At 38.2% G+C, this 18,020-nt stretch overlaps 3 protein-coding genes across 5 annotated transcripts in view; all 3 read right to left on the bottom strand.

Annotated features, from left to right (window-relative positions):
- vipr1b (vasoactive intestinal peptide receptor 1b) overlaps positions 1–906 on the bottom strand; it is a 42,437-nt gene extending 41,531 nt beyond the window's left edge. For both annotated transcript variants that reach the window (XM_025054579.1, XM_008307949.3), the window contains exon 1: positions 466–906. The gene's annotated coding sequence lies outside the window, so the exon portion shown is untranslated. The remainder of the gene's footprint in view (positions 1–465) is intronic.
- Positions 907–6,820: 5,914 nt separating this feature from the next.
- On the bottom strand, positions 6,821–14,409 carry LOC103377223 (neurofilament heavy polypeptide). 2 transcript variants are annotated; one of them, XM_008307953.3, is made up of 18 exons: positions 14,142–14,409; positions 13,527–13,570; positions 13,330–13,394; positions 13,106–13,224; positions 12,534–12,594; positions 12,317–12,443; positions 12,143–12,226; positions 11,702–11,773; positions 11,444–11,614; positions 10,686–11,356; positions 9,971–10,456; positions 9,367–9,642; positions 8,948–9,290; positions 8,762–8,832; positions 8,482–8,622; positions 7,866–8,026; positions 7,639–7,729; positions 6,821–7,093 (listed from the first exon to the last, which is right to left on the bottom strand). In XM_008307953.3, exons 1-18 carry the CDS (start codon positions 14,163–14,165, stop codon positions 7,011–7,013), a joined length of 3,090 nt encoding a protein of 1,029 aa, XP_008306175.1. In that variant the 5' UTR covers positions 14,166–14,409; the 3' UTR covers positions 6,821–7,010. The 2 variants fall into 2 exon arrangements, with proteins under 2 accessions (XP_008306175.1, XP_016887282.1); XM_017031793.2 differs by having other exon boundaries at positions 11,702–11,770.
- Positions 14,410–14,650: 241 nt separating this feature from the next.
- Positions 14,651–16,880, bottom strand: LOC103377224 (uncharacterized). Its single transcript, XM_008307954.2, has 8 exons — positions 16,814–16,880; positions 16,423–16,529; positions 16,187–16,331; positions 15,895–16,008; positions 15,661–15,805; positions 15,260–15,408; positions 15,019–15,158; positions 14,651–14,921 (listed from the first exon to the last, which is right to left on the bottom strand). Exons 2-8 carry the CDS (start codon positions 16,520–16,522, stop codon positions 14,770–14,772), a joined length of 945 nt encoding a protein of 314 aa, XP_008306176.1. The 5' UTR covers positions 16,523–16,529; positions 16,814–16,880; the 3' UTR covers positions 14,651–14,769.
- Between the last annotated feature and the right edge of the window lie 1,140 nt (positions 16,881–18,020).

Below are 18,020 nucleotides of genomic sequence, written 5' to 3'. Positions count from 1 at the left end.
GTTCTGATTTCCCATTTAAATCCTCCTTCAAATACAGGCCGGGTCTGAATTTGGAGGAAGCATCTCATACATGAAAGAGGACGGAAATATTTGAAGAGACAGAAATCCAAAGTGAAAATGGTGAAACTTGATGTAGAAAAAGTGAAACACTGTCAGAGTGGTGCTGCCAGAGGGAGCAGAAGATCGAACATTCAAAGGACTACAATTCAGCATGACACCGATAAATAAGACAAAATGATGCAACGGGTGAAACATGTGACATCAGGAGGTTGATCGGTTTTTAAACTCAGATGTATTATCTTTAAATCACTATTACATTTATCTACTATGAAATGTGCACACAAAAAAACCCTTTATTCCACCTGCACTTTGGCCTGAAGGTTCCTGAAGACAAAATGTGGTCAAACGTAACTTGGAATAACCCTGATCAGAGTGATACAGTTGGAAAATAAAAATGAAACGTACCTGTGATTTCAGGTGTCACTGTGCAGTGGTGGACGTGGTAAATAAAAGTAAGACAAGAATCACAAACATGCTGCAAACTAACACTGGGATTGTTCAAAAATCCTCTGCCGTTTCACACGTTTCTGTTTCTCTGTTAATCAGCATATACTGCAGTCACCTGTGCTGATTAGATCAGCAGCTGCTGCTCAGTCCATCCATCAGTTACACCTACAGCTGAGGGCAGTCGGCCCAGCTGGGAGGTTCTGTGAACGAGCTCTGGTTCTGCCCTGCTGTTTCAGACGCTGTAGAGAGAATAAAAAATGTTTGAGGTCACGGTGGTGTGAGTCGTACAAAGAAGTCACTGGGGCTTTAGGCCATAACTACAACCTATAAATCTACTTCTATGAGACTTAGCACACAGACTTCTATGTCTGTGTGCTAATGAGCTGTAGGATGTATGATGTGTGATAGTGTTGACATTTCTGTGAAACTTATGAATCTACTTCTATGAGCTATAGGATGTATGATAATGTGTGATAGTGTCTGTAGGATGTATGATAATGTGTGATAGTGTTGACATTTCTGTGAACGGCCAATCACATCACTGGACTTGAACACATGCTAATATCTGTTGGGTTAATAACTTAAGTGTCCTTCATCATTCAAAAACTGGGTTGAAAAAGAAACTTCATGCAGACGGTAGATGACCATATGGTCCAGGGAAAACAACAGGGATAACGTTTGTAAATTATAAATATTTTTGTTATATTTTCATACTACATTTTTGCAATACCAAAGCTATTAAACACTGCTTAATGAAACTTCTTAAAATTAGAACCCAAATATTTCTAAGGTCTAATTCTGAATACTTTCTTATCAATTTGTGTAAATTTAAATGTATTTAAATGACAACTTTAAAGTCCTGTGTGAGTAGTTTATATTTGAAAATTTAAAATTAAAGATTTATATCTTTGAAAAAAAAACCCTAATGAACAGTTCTGGTTTCTAAAAGCAGTTCCTTTGATCTGCTATGGAAATAGCAATTAGACTGATACGGTTTGGTAATTCCATCAAAGCGAATCCTGTCCAAATGTGTAAACAGTGTCCTTGAGAAAAGCACTGATGCATCCGTTTCTCCTGAGATACAACAGCTCCATTTGCCAACACTGCACTTGATGTAAATGATAGAAACAAAGAGAAACCATTTGTATCCTCAGACAGAAAACTGTATCATGTTTACCATTATCAAGTTTATTCTTGTTGTGTTTTTGAGAGAGAGAAAAATACCTCTCTAATTCACTGAGATTGAATTGTATACTTCATTACTCAGGCTCGGTACCAGCTACTGTATGTGTGGGGTGGGGTTTTTTTTTCAGTCTGTGAACTTCAGTTTAGTTGAAGGTTCAGCAAATAAAATGAAATATAAAAAAACATTCTTTGCTAAAACTTGCGTGTGACGTATCAAAAGAGAGTAACTGATGAATGAAAGGTGACAATTCTGCTCAAGGAAACCTTTTCTGCGTCATGGAATGAAAATTAATCAAGTCCTTGTATTCATTTGCTGTCTGCCTGCAAATATTGTTGCCACTAAAGGTTAACAACTTATTTTAAAACTTTTTTTTATTTCTTAACCTGTATATATTTTTTAAAGAAAATGTAATCGTACAATGAATGTAACCAGTAACGTATACAGCCATATATTTGAGATTCCAAGACAAAGCTGCGTGAGACATGTTACCATCGCAGGAGACACAAACAAGAATGTCTGACGGCGCTAAATGTTTATAAAAGTCCTGCGCCTATACATACTTTATATGAAATATCTGAGAGAAAGTAAAGTATTTGTTTTTAACTATGTTATATAAGACCTTGTGATGCAGTAAGACAAGGTTTAAAAGTGTGAAATTACACATCTGGGAGGAAATTGTTAAATTCCTACTCTGAAGCTAGAAGCTCAGTCAGTCAAAAAAAGATATTTAGACTTTATGCAAGAACCTAACTTTAAAGATAGAAAGGTGCGTTAAGACGGATTTGCAGCATATTTAAAGGAGACATGGGAGTATTAGCTGGTTTTCTGCACCAGCAGAGCCGGGAGGAGCAGGACCGGGGGCTGATGTGCAGCTCAGTGACATCCCAGACTAAGATCAACCTTGAAAGGTTGAAGCTGGATTCCACCTGAGCAGAACTAAATTCTGTGATTTTTCTGAAACGTTGCACTCAATCCGTTTGGTTGGACCGAAGTCCCATAGATCTCAGCAGAACCACGGCAGCGGAACACATCAGTGATGCTGTTTCACGTCTAAGTCCCAGGGCTGTGTGTCTGTTTGTGTTCTTGTCACAGGGAGAGAAAAAAATGCTACACCCACGTGGATGAGTTTAATCCAGTAGGAAACACACACAGACACACACACAGCTTGATTTTCTGATTATGGCTCTCTCAAAAAGTTATTTATATTTATAGATTTTTTTGTTGTAAAAGTGGTAGTTAAAGAGAGCTGTGTTGACGTTTTACACTTCAATCAATTCCAGAAAAATTCCATCCGCCCTGGTTTACCATTTTGTATCTGTTCTGTCTCAGAAACAACAGGTGGCGCTTTAGTGTTGGATCATTTCTACTACGGTGATTCATCCTGAATGTATAAAGTGTTTCACATTTTAAAATGACGCCCAGATGAAAATAAAACACACATGGCTTCATTTTTTTAATCACGGATTTTCCTCTCAACGGACGTGCGGTGCACCTCTCAGTTCCCAGGGTTCCCCTGGACTGCGCTCTATCATTTCTTATATGATTGTGTCCCATTCTCAAGGTGAACTGGAGCCTGACATAAATCAAAGACATCAGTGTTTTTCCTCTGAGAGCTCTTTCTGTGTTTAATCATACAGCGCTCGTAACGAGGAAGGGCGGGGGTGGGGGGGTGGGCTCAGGCGACACGGACTCAATTAATGAGAAAGATGGTTGATGGACGTGATGGGATCAGGTTGTGGGATTGAGGGTTGTGCAGTAGGAGACACCAGGAGTTATTTAACTCAAACATCTAAATGGGTTTGAAAATTAAAGTGGTGCAGGAAGAGACTATTATACCACAATGACTTTTCCAATTACACGTTAATATCTTAACGCTTGAGAGATGTGCAGGTTTACAAGCATGTTAAGTTAATGTTAATTACTGTCACTTTTACTCATATTCAACCATCCTAGAAACAATAATTAGGAAAAAGATATAGGCATCCAATCCAAAATCCAAAAATCCAAATCCAAAAATTACTTCCAATCCAATCCAATCCAAAAATTACTTTTGAATCTGGAGATACATGATTTTAATGGAGACGTCTAACACAACAAGGCTCTTATTGGCCCATTCCAGCTGTCAATCACAGTGTTAAGGAAGAGTAATGTTCTTCAGTGTTCCATAAACCCACTGCTGTTTTAGTGGTTTCCTATAGCATTACCATTTAACACCTCTAGGGGGCACAGAGTTGTTGTGGTTGGGGTCCCACATGACACAGTTGGAGAATTCCACTGATTTTAATTGGATTTCCTTTGTTTCAGCAGCAAAACAATAGTCCTGTTCTTAAAGCAGTGGTAGTGCAAACCACAGCCCTCTTCTATGAGCAGTCAAATCCTCTCATCAGTGCAGTAATGGACATGTCCAGTTCTGTAAGTACAAATTGTCCAGAAAGTAAAAAAGTCTGTCCTTAATGCATCACTTTAGTTTCTTAGTTCTGCTTCTTAAAAGCTGCACCGATGTCTTGGACATAAAACACTGAAAGCCTCTAATGACCCTCTCTTATCAACAGTGCCACTGTGGGGAGAAATCCACAGTAAAAACCAAGACACTATTTAGCTTCAATATCCTCAACCAGAAAGAATTTCTGGGCGGACGCAGGATGATTCACAGCGCAGCAAACTGTGGAGTCCTCAACAACAGCGGTGTACAGTTTGTTAACAGTAATAACAGTAACAATAACAGTTTGTTATTTGCACTCTGTACTTGTCAGTGAACGTGTTGCCTCAGACTTATGTTCAGAGCCAACTCTAACAAAGGAAGGAAATCGGGCTCAATGCTTTAAGGCAGTTCCAGGAGAGACTAATCACACAAGCTGTATAGGCTTTGTATGAACAGACAGAGCCGGAGCTCAACAAAGGTAAATACAGACTAATAAATATTCTGTGGGCATTCAAGGAGCCCACTTGCTGCCAGGTTTCTGTAATGGGTCTTCCTGATGCTGTAACTCAGGATGTAAAGAGTAGAATTTGTTGTGGAGGAATGTCAACATTGGCAGAGTTGAACTAGAACAAATTCACTTCCAACACCTCTGCAGAACATTTCCAAATCTATAAATGTTTTATCCAGTTATTCAGTGAGGTGGAGTCTCACTTGGACAGCCTCACTGGAAAGTTGATTTATTATCATCAATTCACTCACACTAACGCATATATAACATATATAACAACAGGAAGTAAACAAGAGAAGCAGTCACTGTAAAAAGAAAAAACATTCTACAGTATCTGTAAATGAGGTTTACGGCGGTGCAGCCCCTCCTGTCCTGCTGCAGCTGAGTCATGTTCAGTTTTTATTTCCACCACAGGAGAAATCTTCCTTCCTTCAGGAGTGAACCATCAGTCATTAAAACGTCACATTGTGAGGTGTCGGAGGAAACAATCGATGATGAGTGGTGGGAGCGGTGAGGTAAGAGCTGTGTCTCTGGTGGTTTAAATGAGTCAGTGTTGTTTCAGGTGTTTTGTCTCACCTTTGGTGTTGTTAGATATGATACACTACGGAAATGTAAGAACTTTTATGTTAAGTGTTGACCTTATCAGATCTCAGTAATTATTTATTGGATGTCTCGCCCATTAAATCTGTCCCAATGTTCAAGTCAAAGAGTTGAAATAAGGTCAAGCACAGAAGAGTTGTTCTTTTGCAAACACAGACAGCAGGAGGCACAAGGCAAACCTACAGGAACTACTAACATGCTCAAAATGCTAGTGTTTTGCCACATCACCATTTAACTTTTGGTGATAATATTGGTGGTACACATTCCAAACAGTCACTTAATTTACTGAAAGCGTGGCTGGTGGCTAATGGTGTGGCTCTGACAGTTTTGTTAACAGTAGGCAGTAATTCACCTGTATTTAAGTGAGGCCTCTGCTGACATGTGCGGTTGTTGCTGTCACTGCAGCAGTATAATTCACCATGTTAAAGCAGACACTGCCCTGAGGTGAGTCAGCCTGCAGCAGCATCACAGCTAAAGGTCCACATTCAACAGTGATAAATGATAAAAGTGTTAGACTGAGCTGAGAACTCCTGCCGTGGAGAACAACTCAGCATTTCCTTCTACCACTCACTGACATTGATTTTGTTTTAATTCCAGTCATCCTGGCAGTGATGGAACTTTTGGGGCTCACAAAAACAGATCGATTGTTTAATACAGGAGTAATAAATGTGGCCAATAGCAAAGCAGGAGCTAATGCACAGGGACAAGGTGAAAATATCAGGCTAAAGTCCCAAGGGCCTTGTTTTCACGACACTATCAGTTTCATCAAATAGTCATGAGTGTGGGGCGTAGGAAAACACCACTGAGATACAGTTCAGTCTTAATAAAGACACTCTTAATGTTTCATGACCTCTCCTGGACCATGTGTTCTTTCTGCACCAAAATAATTGTACAGTAGTGTCTTTAAAAATGCAGTTAAACCTGCATAATAAAACACTGTTTAGTACCAAGTATTCTTTTTTATCTTGAAGTGGTGAAAATATTCTAGGATTTAAATTATAACAGTTATCTTGCCTGTGTTTCTTTGGTATATTTATATATTGAAAACAACAGCTGCATCTGACCAGCATCAACATCTGACCAGCTCCGTGGGTATAAGTGGATGTACACAAAATCCACAGAGAGTGGATTACACGTCGAAAACTTTCTGGTGCACACCTGAACTTTTCTGGTTAGTGGTATGTACAACTTGTAAATCCTCAAAGGAGTTTTTTGAACAAAGTCCATCCTATTTTTAGTCCTCATTGGGTCTATTTCTGTCAACAATTGATTTTGAATTTGTTGCAATGAAACCATGTCAGTTTCTATCTTCTCATTGGAGCCCCCGAGGGGTTCAAAGCTTTAATCTAATTAGGATACATAGTGTACTTTGTTTTTGTGTTACCTAATGAAGGTTTTTCATTATAATAATTTTCTTTTCTACCATGTAGGCAGCAGAAGTGGGATTCCATCGTGTGAGGTTCATTTTCATTCATATGAATTATCAAAGGATTTCAGAAATTAGTAAATGTTCTCTACAATACAGACTTGTGTTGTATACACTGTCCCTCGTTGGCTTAAAGCATAACATTATAATTGGAGGAAACGGTCAAAGAAATGCATAATATATGAAGAAATGCCAACATTTATTAACACAGCACTTTGTAGTTCTTTGTCTACCACATTGTTCTTCTATTTACAGCTGATGTAAAAACAAAATGGATTAAAAGTTAGCTTATATACAAAGTTCATGTCCAACATGTCCAGAACCAGGACAGAATGCAGTTTAAAATGTCCAGGGAAGGACTTCAGTCTGGACTTTCTGCTAAAATCCTGGTGAAGTAGAGGATGGCAGGCTGAGTACTGTTGTTCTGCAAGCTGTAGGCACGTCCTGCATGAACACAAGAGAAGAACTATGACATGCTTCCACAGAGCAAGTTTTCACTTTCACTAAGTTTTTGTGAGGGGAGATTTTTCCATTTTTAAACATGACTAGGGTCCTGACAGGGTCTGCAGTGCCCTCTGCAGGCCGCGTGTGACTTAAAAAGAGGCAGTTCGTGACTGCCCCGAAAAATATGAACGCATTTTAACCGCCTGTCTACAGGTTTCACACAAAGCTTACGGCAGTGGTTTCCAAAGTGAATAGTGATCGCCCCCTGGAGGAGAGCAGACGGCATTGAAGGGAGTCTGGGTAAGACATAACAAATCAAATCTGAACACTAAAACTGGTCAATGAGCCCAGCAGTTCTGCATGAAATAAAGTGTTTAAAATGAGGTTGATAGAAAGTAAAAGCTGTGAATGTGGCCTTCACAAATGTCATCACTATAAACGGGTTGCCCTGCAGAAAGACTGACATCACTGGATTAAGGAGAGACCATGATATTTTTCAAATACAAACAATTGCACAGCATTTGAACATATTGACAAATTCTTACCACACTGCACCATGAAGGATTGCCCCGCACTGACTTGGGACTTGCTGCCATCAATTGTTACGGTCACAGAGCTTGTTAACAAGTTAAAAACCTTTTAAAAGAAAAATAAGTCAAAACAATCAATTTACTGCAGGTGTATGGCAGCATTTGCAAATATAAACACATTTTGATGCAAAAATAAATAAATGTGAAGGACAAAGCACAGAAATGAGTTTTTTGGTACTGACTGTTGTGGCACTGTGGTCCACCCACAGAGGCTTCTTGGTGTATGAGCCCAGCAGGATCTTCCCATTACAGATGGAGCCAGAGTTCAGATCCACCTGGAGGCCCATGGCACTGCCCTGATAGAAGAACCAGTCGAAGTCGTCTGCAGTGATCTCAACACCGTCTAAGGAATTAAACAACACAAACAAGGTCATTCAGTGATTTAAGATTTTACTAAACTCCAGCAATTGTTATGAGGTCTGCATTCAAAGGTCCACATGGTTAATATTTAAATAAATAAATAAATCTCTCACTCAATGTGGTTAGATTTAGGATCAATAGTATTTTCTGTACAGAAAATAGTTCTCCTGCACATAGCTTTAAAATAGTTGTTATTGTGTTACAGTGCAAATGAAGATTCTCAGTCACCCAAGTCAAGGTTGAAGAGTTCTGTTAGGCAACTGGACATGAAATTTTCTCTAGAAGTTTCGCCTCTCAGTGAAGAGGCTTCCTCAGTTCCAACTGGGGAGTACAGTAACTACATAGACTTTGTGATGTACGAAAACATGTGTACTATTTATTTCAGTTTTATTTGTTGCCCTTCCTTAAAAGAAAAAAAATCCAGCCAAAAGTTCTTACCGTGTACTGTTGAAGACCAGAGGTTTTTAAACCAATTCGTCAGAGTGGCTCTGTCCTTTGGCTGTAAGACGATCGGTTTGAGAGGCGGAGCACAGATGTCTGACACACACAACACAGCGCGTTCACCGGCAGAAGCTACGCCTGCAACAATACATCCATAAAACAAACAAAAAACAATATATGTATATATGTATATATATATATATATATATATATATACATACATTATAATACAGAACAGAGAATAAGAGAAACTGAAAAGGTTTTAGTTTCAGTCCACCTGTGTCGTCGTTCTTTTCAAAACTCTGCAGCACAATTAAAGATGATGGTCCGCTTCTAATGCCCTTAGACCTGCCATGAATAACAACAACAAATGAAACCACAACATCAACAGACACAGTCATTTATAAGTGTATGTGTGTGTGTGTGTGTGTATATATATAAGGATAATGAAATGCTTTCTTACACATCCCCTGGTTGACACCTGCTGTCCTGAGGATCTTCTAGCTGAATGGGGCTGACAAGTGTGCTCTTTATTTCTGTGGCATCTGTGCTCAGGAACTCTTTTTCCATTTGGGTGTGATTTCCAGTGACAGTAACAGAACTTCCATCATTCTGTTCTGCTTCTCTTCTGCTGCTTATGCCTGACGTCTCTGGCATGGATGTGAAAATATCTTTGAATTTGGCCATTGTACGTTTGATTGTCCTTGATGCAGACTTGGTCTTCTGTTTAAGAAGAGACACGTGAGCTCCCTCTGGTGATTGCAGCCGGACTGGCGTGCTGATTTTTGGGGGGGTTTGAGGTCCAGACCGTCTGCTTGGTTTTTTCTTGTTCTTGTTCTTTTTTTCTTGTTTTTTTGTTCTTTCCTTAACAGGTCTGGGCTTGCGGTCTGCTTGGTTTTTTCTTGTTCTTTTTTTCTTGTTTTCTTGTTCTTTCCTTAACAGGTCTGGGCTTCTTGTCCATCGTCTGCTGCTGTTGTGAGGAGACAGTCTCCAGTTCCTCAGACTCACTATTAACTGTCCACCACATACCCGGAGGTTTCCTCCTCCGTTTTCCCAAATCTGCTGTGATGAGTTCGACTGGATGTCTTTTGGGAGAAACTGGAGCTGCTCTGAAGGATGGTTTCTCAGGAGGATAAACTCTAGGAAATATGTGGTCACCTGAAAACATCACACAGAGGAACATTTACTTTACATGTAACAATAATCCACTAAATGCACTTGGTTTAGTCATTTAAAAGCGTGTTCATCCAAAAATATCTAAACCAAGCCAATCACGATACAGCAGGTCAGAGCATTCAGGCATGTAGGCGTGGACATGTTGAGCTGTTGTTCAAACACAAAATCAAATGCAGATCCTGAAACAAACACTTAAAATATGCTTGACAAATGCAGAATATTTTAAATAATATTTTCCTCATATTTCAGGTAGCTGTAGATGTTTTTAAACAAAACAGCATAAAAGTATTTCTTCACTCACTGATCTCACCTGAGACAAAGCTGTTGTTACTATGTGTAAAGACCAAAGGACTGGACTCAACAGAGTCTGGGTCTCGATCCAGGAACTCCTGCTGCTGCTTATCTTCATCTTTCTTCTGGTTTTTCTTGTTATTTTTTGCAGTTTTCTTTTTTGTTTTTTTTCCCTTTCTATCCACCATGCGGTGACTGGGGAACAGCTCAGTCTGTTTCTGATTTATTTTCTTTGATTTAATGTCCTCCACTGGCACAGGCGAAGGTTCTGTTGCGTCTGACTCTTTGCTCTGCAGTTTGGACTTCTTGAGTGTCCGTGGGTTGCCTCTAGCTTGGAATTCCTCTGTGTTGTCGTCTGAGTAGCTCAAACACACAGGGCCGTTCCGAGTTCTTTTCCGCTTATAGAGAGTCGGACTTTCTTCAGGGCCGACTGGCGAATTGTTGAGTCGGTCCATGTTTGCTGTTGAAACTTTTACCTGTTGAACTGAATCCATGACCTCATCGTCTGTTGATCAGAAAACACAATTTTCTTTTACCTGTTTGATAAATACAGAATATTGCAAAGTTTGTATATTTAAAAAGCAAATATAGTTAGCATGTGCTTTAAATTCTGAAGAACAAGCAACTACTGAACATGGGCTAAATAAGAATAATAAGAATATTATCAGTTTCTTTTATTGTCCTATAAAAACATACAGATTAGGGGCTGTTTAAACATAAATGGTCATCATTACCTGCAACAGGAAGCATGTCAACATCCAGATACTCATCTATAGCTTGCTCCTCCACAACCTCTCCAGACTCAGTCTCTAATTCACCTCCAGATCCAGGCCTCGTCCTCCCGGCTCCCTTTGAAGACTTAACCCTCCTTTTTTTGACACTTGCTTCAAACTCCTTTGATGAAAACTTTGATCCCTTGGATAACATTTTATTTTTCCCTCGGTGAGAAATAGTTTTGCTTTTTGTCTCTCTGCTGGCGGTGTCTTTGTGTTGCTCCTCTGGCTTGTCACTCACATTTGATGAAAACCTTTTGTTTTTTTTCTTTTTGATTGGTTCCTCGTTCCCCCCTGTGTCCCCTGCAGGAGCATCAACATGACTGGAGAACTCCTCTTCAACAGTTTCAGGCCCTGTCACTTCAGTCTTCTTTTCCCTAACGTTCTTCCTCCTCATTTGTTGTTTAACGGGCATCTTCTCTTTGTGTGAAGTTAGTTGTGGACGCGCCTTTGTTCCTTTTTTAGGTGAATTAACTTTTTCCGTACTTGAAACTTTATTCAGCTTCTGTCTGTCATAGATGGTAGCACTACCTGGGATGGTGAAATAGTATGGTACTTCATCTTCTAAAATTAGGAAATCATCCTCTTGGTCTGAAATAGGAGGAGGTGGAGGAGGGACTTTGATGTGTGTCCTGGAACAAAACAAAGATTTTAGTTCAAGTACCATGAAACATTAAGATATAATTATGACAATGGGTAAAATAATGCCGTCAACTTACGTTGCAGGTTTGAGCTCTCTTGCAACTTTCAGCTTCTGCAGGAAAACACGCGAGTCTCTTGTGGAGGCTGATGCCAGTGAACTGTTATAAACACTTTTTGACTGCTCCTCTGGAGAATCAACTTCAGACTCCTGTGTCACTGGTGAAACATGTTCTGTTGTGTTTTGTTCCCTGATAAAAGGAAGAGTTAAGACTTATTAAGATAAATTCACACAGGAGTGAAAAGAAACGATAATCGCACAAAAAAACACAACTGACCTTATTTTTTTGTCTTTTCCAACAACAACAGGCACCTGTGTTTTTTCTTCTACTGTACGGTTTGTTTTACTGCTGAAAAACACAGGTTACAACAAATTAAGAATCCAAAAAGAAATCTTGATAGAGGTTAGAACGCAGAGCAACCATATTCTCTTTTCTTAAGAGCAAAATGTTTCATGACACTACAAAATACTGTGTGAAAACATTTTATTCCTTTTGGACCTATTTTTCTAGGATTATTTTGAAACTGGGGTTTGAGAAAAAAAAGGGAAACAATAAGTTAGTGCTCACAGAGGTAGGAGAAAGAAGTAGATTTTTTTTGTAAATCTTTCCGTACAGCAGGAAGTTGTACTGGAGGTTTTATCAAAACGTTTGAGTAAAGATAAAGTACTTGCAGGAAACCAATTAAAATTCATAAGGAATATTTTTGAAGGCCCATACCATGATTTATCCACCAGGTTTTTGGCTTTTCCTTTTGGTTTTCCTAACGCCAACTTGCTTGGAGCCGAGGGCAGCTCAGAGTGACTGGTGAAGGAACAGGTTTAAATGGTACGGCCAAATAAAAAAAATCAGTGTTTTATTACAACTATTCCTAAAACACACTTGTTTACATACTTATTTAGCAGATCTTTCTGTAGATTAAGTGTCAGCCTTTCTTCTATATTGCAGGCATTGTCTTCCTGTTGAACAGCTTCTTTTTCTTTAGGACTGGATGTCTGAATTGGTTTATGCACTGTAAAATCTGCAAAAAACAAACACACATAATAAAACTGTTAATAGGTGTTGTGTTCAACATAGTAACTGTCTACAATTTTTAGGACAAATATCTTACCAGCGCAGAGTTTGTGTGTGGATGGCTCTGTTTCCAAAATGAAGAGATCTTCTACAGAGACCTTAAAGAGGAAAAAAAAGTCAGAAGTTATCTCAAATATTGTGTTTTAAATAATAACAAAAAGTTCTGTATATAACCAGATTTTAACAGATTATCTGCCCATTATAAATGTCTTTCAACATTCCTATTTACTTCGTAGACAGGTGTAAGTTGCTTCATTTTGGAATCTAATGTTTTGCATTAAATTAGTCATTGCTGCAGAAACCTGACATTTACAACAGTGCAGTGGGACAGTGCATTTTGTTTAAACCAAGGGTGAAAACGATGAGAGAACAGGCCAATGTTCTCCTTGGTACAAGTATTCTGCATGGAAACAGATTTAATCATCCTTTTTCATTGGTTTATGCTTGTCAAATTGTGTGGTTATATCAATTATAAAATTATACAAGTAATATATATCAAGTTAAATGTGTGAGAGAACAGAAAGTAAAAGTCTAGCTTATGTTACCTCTATGCAGATAAAGCCCAATATTTTATTTTGAAAGGGTTTTCTGAATGACTTAAAAAGGTACCTTAGGAGCAGGTGTTATCTCTAAAACTGGTGAAGTCCCACCACTGTCCTGTATCTCAGCATCAAAGTCCTTGTGAGGAGTAAATGTGGTGAGCAGACTATCGACAGGGGTAGGCGGATCTGTGAAAAAAAAGAAAAAGAAAAAAACTGTAAATTTTTTGAGTTACCCAACCTGAAGTGCTAAAAGGGTCATACCAATAAAAGAAAAGCGATTAAACAACTTACGTATGTCATCAAACATTCTGTCAACATCATCCAATGTTACGGTTCTGTTTGAATATACAGGCACACTGGAAAAGACAAAGGTCAAGGTTAGCCGTATAATTAATATGTATAAAAGCTGTTACATAACAATCACATTTATTTGCAACTTGTATATTGTTATTGTCTTAACAGAACATTTGTATTGTGTTTAAACATACCTTTTATTCTTTGTGGGGTAGCACAGTTTCTTCCTTGGCCGCCTCTGCAAACAGGTATTGTAAACGTTAACGCTGAGTTTTGACACAATCTTTTTTTTTAACACGAGCACAATCACATCTCCCAGTAGAAGTTGGTGGGAGTGCCAAGGAAAAGAAATGTCTAGACTTGGTGGTCTAATGGTGGTCCATCTCATGGATAGAAAATAAACAAACCCATCACATCACTGTAACAAAACCAGAGATGGTAGTGTTTAGCGGAGTAAACCAGTGGACAAATGTTAATGTTGAATGTTGAATGTTAAATTCACAGGGATGTCCTTCAGCTAAATGTTGAGCATTTCTTGAATCACTCGCAGTTGCATTATTTTATAAATAACATTGCAAAATTACAATAGTATAATCAGTAATTTAATTTCGTAACAACCCCGTGGTTCCCGGCCTTGGTTAAGTAAAATGCTGCGGTGTTAAATTCATTTTCGTTCATTTCAATATTGAGTCCGGAGAAATACCCGCTACAAGTCGCAGCTAACAGACAACAAACTATCATGCTCTTTCACCTAGACATAACACCTACCCAAAATGAACAAAGTATATTCAAAGCATTTATCCACTTACCAGAACGATGTTTTGGTTCTCCATGTTTGTTATTGTTACCAGCTACTAACTGTTGGTAACGTATAGTATTTCCGACGTCATAGAAACAAACAGCGAGCCACCCTCTTTTTTTGTTGCACTCTTTGTAATTGTTTATTACTAAAGAGTGGTAATAATCAATGAACAATTACAAATAGTCATTAAACACATGTGACTAAATGTTAGCGATAGCAAGACAACACCGCTGTTTACAATTATCCCGCTTCTCTAGTTGTCTTCCGGTTTGTTTTGTTTTTTTGACGGTGGAAACTGGGGTAATGTAATTGTGTACACTGCCATCTAGTGGAACGGAGTGAAGTGCGGCACAAAATATAGATTTTATTAATTTAGCCACAAGCTATTCATACCAAAGTCTGTTTCCTTATAATCTTCTACAAATCTAATCTATTAAATAAGTTATCTGTTGAAAAACCTTGAAAAAGTTGCCAAGAAAAGTAACAAGGTAGTTTGGTCTGACTTTTTAGGGATTTGACAGTTCAGATTTTTTATTTAAGAAATTTACAAAATACACATTTGGTATTGTAATTTAAAAACAATGACAAGTGAAACATGTGTAAATAAATATTAAATGATGACTTGATGATGTTGACTAGCAAAATATCTTCTTTTGGTTTGCAGCAATATCCATTGGCTCCATGGCCTCAGGGTTGACATCGTCATATAGTGGCTGTTTGAAGTGTCTCCAGATGACCAAAATAATCCTCACAACAAAGAGCGCAGAGGCAATGCCCAACAACACAACTGAGGGATAACAAAAGAGAGGATTAAAAAAAGCATTGTACAATGTGACTACAATTTTAATCACTTCTATTGAATAAATATGAAGCAAAAATGTTACCAATGAAGATGCCATTAATATTAGGTGATGCAGGATTATAGTTTTTGTCCAAATTTCCAGATAAAGCCCAGATAACAACAGGGTATGTGGTGAGCATGTATCGCACATGTTTGTCGAGGACAAGATTTTCCAAAAGAAACCTGTGAAAGATTACACACACACACACACACACACACTTTTCATTTCAGAGTCTTTCATATGGGTCTGACATGTTGTGTTATTCAAGTGATGTCTTACTCACCACAAAAGCAGGACAGCTGACAAAATAGAATATGAGACAGTGGCAGCGTCCACCGGTGACATCTCAACCTCATAAGTTAAAACAATGGTCAGGTTTATGAGAGTTGCAAGGGTGGTCCACGTGGTGTATATCATCACACCGTTTTGAACCTGAAAATATAAAAGGATTACTGTGGTGTCATACATGTGTACATGTGGTGTCATAGAGTAAAGACACATGCTCAGTATTAGGGCACTAATTAATAATGACACTAATCATTTCAGTTCAAATTATGTTCACTCTGACCCCAAGAACAATCCCTGTGTCACAATTCCACGTGAGTACACAACAAATGTGAACTATACTTGCATTTACATAAATTAAATAGCTTTGTTACACAATAAATTCATTGTTCCACTGACCAGCCCACGGATCAACCACAGCTCTACGTTGTGGTACTTCTTTAGCCAGGCTCCATAGACATGAAGCCCATGACACACGAAGCAGATCATGGAGTAGTTTGTGAGAATGACAAAAATAAGAAACACCAGAGCCATGATCATCATTCTGGATGAGAGACAAAAAATAGAAAGGGGGAATGTGTTTCATTTTCCATTCCAAGAGCTGTGATACATAAATACAATCTAAATTCTTACCTTCTGTCCCAAACAAGCAGCCAACCAATGTTAAAAGCCATGTTGATGCACCAGCAAATAAAGAATCCATAAGGCAACACAGCAGGGCTGCAGTAAACGTATCCATAACCATTTCTAAAAGGTACAGGAGATTCTGATGAGCCATTTGATTATTTATGCTTCTACCTTCTTAAAATAAATTCTACATCACTTGCTACATATGACAAAATAGCTACGATGTCTCAAAAATGTTTTTGTTAAAAATCACATTTTTTAGGGTGATTGATTCTTTTCATTGCATTTAAACTATTACTTTCTGCAAAGACCCGTGACAATGTAGATCGTCATGGCCGTGATCCAGATGTAAATCACACTCCAGATGCTGAACGTCCATCCTGAGGGCGTGATCTGAGTGTCAAATATAGCCGAGATATTGCCTGTCGTGGTAGAAAAGGGTTCTAGGGGGAGAAATCAGACAAATTATTGGGGATTATTGATTAAAAAAATTGATAAGAAAGAACATGGATAAACTAATTAACAGTGACTTACCTCCACCAATGACTGCCAGTGCATTAAAAACCAAAGATGTAACAAAGCAGGCAACAGAAATCAGTATGACAGTGAGACGTCCACAGTCATGTTCTCCCATTTTGAATCTGTGATGTGGAAAAAGTGTTTAAACCGAAACCAAAATGTTCATTCTTTTGTATGTAATGTGACCAAATGATTCCCTTGGAAAATCAATAGCTATGAGACAATCATTGATAACTAGCCTAATTTAAAATAATTAACAAGGTTTAAAGCAAAGAAGATCAAAATCACTTTTCTCATAAAAGCATTATTTTCAAAATCTTGGATTTAATTGTTATTGATATTAAAACAATATATTTTTCTAATGTTCACACGTTGAAAACTTTAAATAAAATCAAAACATACATACCTTTAACCGCTCCTCCCTGTGAGATTACAGTGATCAGTTGGAACGTCAGTAGTGACAGAACAGCAAAAAGTCTGCACTGTTTTATAAAAAGCAGGTTGTGTAACAGAACGTTTTACAACCGCTCCAAGAATCACGTGTAAGTCTTATCTGGTATGAGTTTGTTTCACAGTTCTATGGATCGTAAAAGGGCTAAAAACTGTCAATATTTGACAACGTGCCCTTCAAAGTCACAACATTAGTCTCACATTTGGCCTTTTCAATATCATTACATTTTTAAAAATGAATCATGAATTAATGAATAAAACCTGAGATCCTTGACTCAGGACTTTTACTGGTCACATGCAGCTGTACATGTACAACAGCAGTGAAATAATTACTGGGATAACATCAACTGTGCCCTGATTAGAATAAAAATATTATGAGTTAAAGAAAAAATAATTCAGAAAGGCCATTCAAAGAACTGGGAACAGCAACTTCACCCTTTAACATATAGGTCAAGTCCTGGAAAGTTTTATAACTATGTATAAAATGAGTATCCACCTGAGTCATCAGTAGATTATCCCATGTACTGATGAATAAAAACGAAATAAAATATCAGTAAAATTTGATTAAAATGTGCGCTTTTGTAATATTTGTATGTTTTTCTGTTACGATTAAACTACTTTAAGTTAACGAGCTGAGATAAATCACCACAATTAATTTTGTTCTTCTGAGCTCAGACCTTATCCCATTGGTTATATTGAGTAACAAGGTTCATTATCAGGTCACATCAGGTAAGAGCCTAACCCTTCAATGACTTACCAAACAACCTGACATGAAGGACAGGTCCACTTACAGTATTTCACCACTCACATGGTGCGCTTACACACTTCAGGAAAAACAAACAAAGCAAAGCAGTGGAAAAAGAGACGTAACTATACAGCCGACTGTAAACAGATGACTGTATCAATCTGGAGACTGACACGTGACCAAATGTGGTTGTTAAAAATGCATAAGACTTTTTAGAACAGAGGTTTGTTCTTTTGTTTTACCAGTAAAATCCGTCCTGACACTGGATTGTTCTATTGTACTGGAGAGATTAACACAGGAGGAATATCAAGGTTCCTATCAAGGACTTTACCCTGGATTACATCAACTAACTTCCACATTACGAAAACAATCCAGAGCATGTCCGTCCAACACCTGCAAACTCTAATGTACCGTAAGA

This window comes from Cynoglossus semilaevis, chromosome 3, assembly GCF_000523025.1.
Source record: "Cynoglossus semilaevis isolate Cse_v1.0 chromosome 3, Cse_v1.0, whole genome shotgun sequence".
NCBI lineage: Eukaryota > Metazoa > Chordata > Actinopteri > Pleuronectiformes > Cynoglossidae > Cynoglossus > Cynoglossus semilaevis.
Note: the sequence above shows the minus strand (reverse complement) of the source record. Positions and strands in the feature narration are given on the sequence as shown.

Excerpts from the sequence above, each read along its gene's own strand:
- LOC103377223 (XM_008307953.3), bottom strand. The coding sequence starts at position 14,165 with ATGGAGAACCAAAACATCGTTCTG. Across the intron at positions 13,225-13,329 it reads CAGAATGTTTGATGACATAC|ATCCGCCTACCCCTGTCGAT; the intron begins GTAAGTTGTTTA and ends TTTTTTTCACAG. Across the intron at positions 11,615-11,701 it reads GGAAAAGACAAAAAAATAAG|GGAACAAAACACAACAGAAC; the intron begins GTCAGTTGTGTT and ends TCCTTTTATCAG.
- LOC103377224 (XM_008307954.2), bottom strand. The coding sequence starts at position 16,522 with ATGGGAGAACATGACTGTGGACGTCTCACTGTCATACTGATTTCTGTT. Across the intron at positions 16,332-16,422 it reads ACTGGCAGTCATTGGTGGAG|AACCCTTTTCTACCACGACA; the intron begins GTAAGTCACTGT and ends TTCTCCCCCTAG. Across the intron at positions 16,009-16,186 it reads GTCACGGGTCTTTGCAGAAA|AAATGGTTATGGATACGTTT; the intron begins GTAATAGTTTAA and ends TGTACCTTTTAG.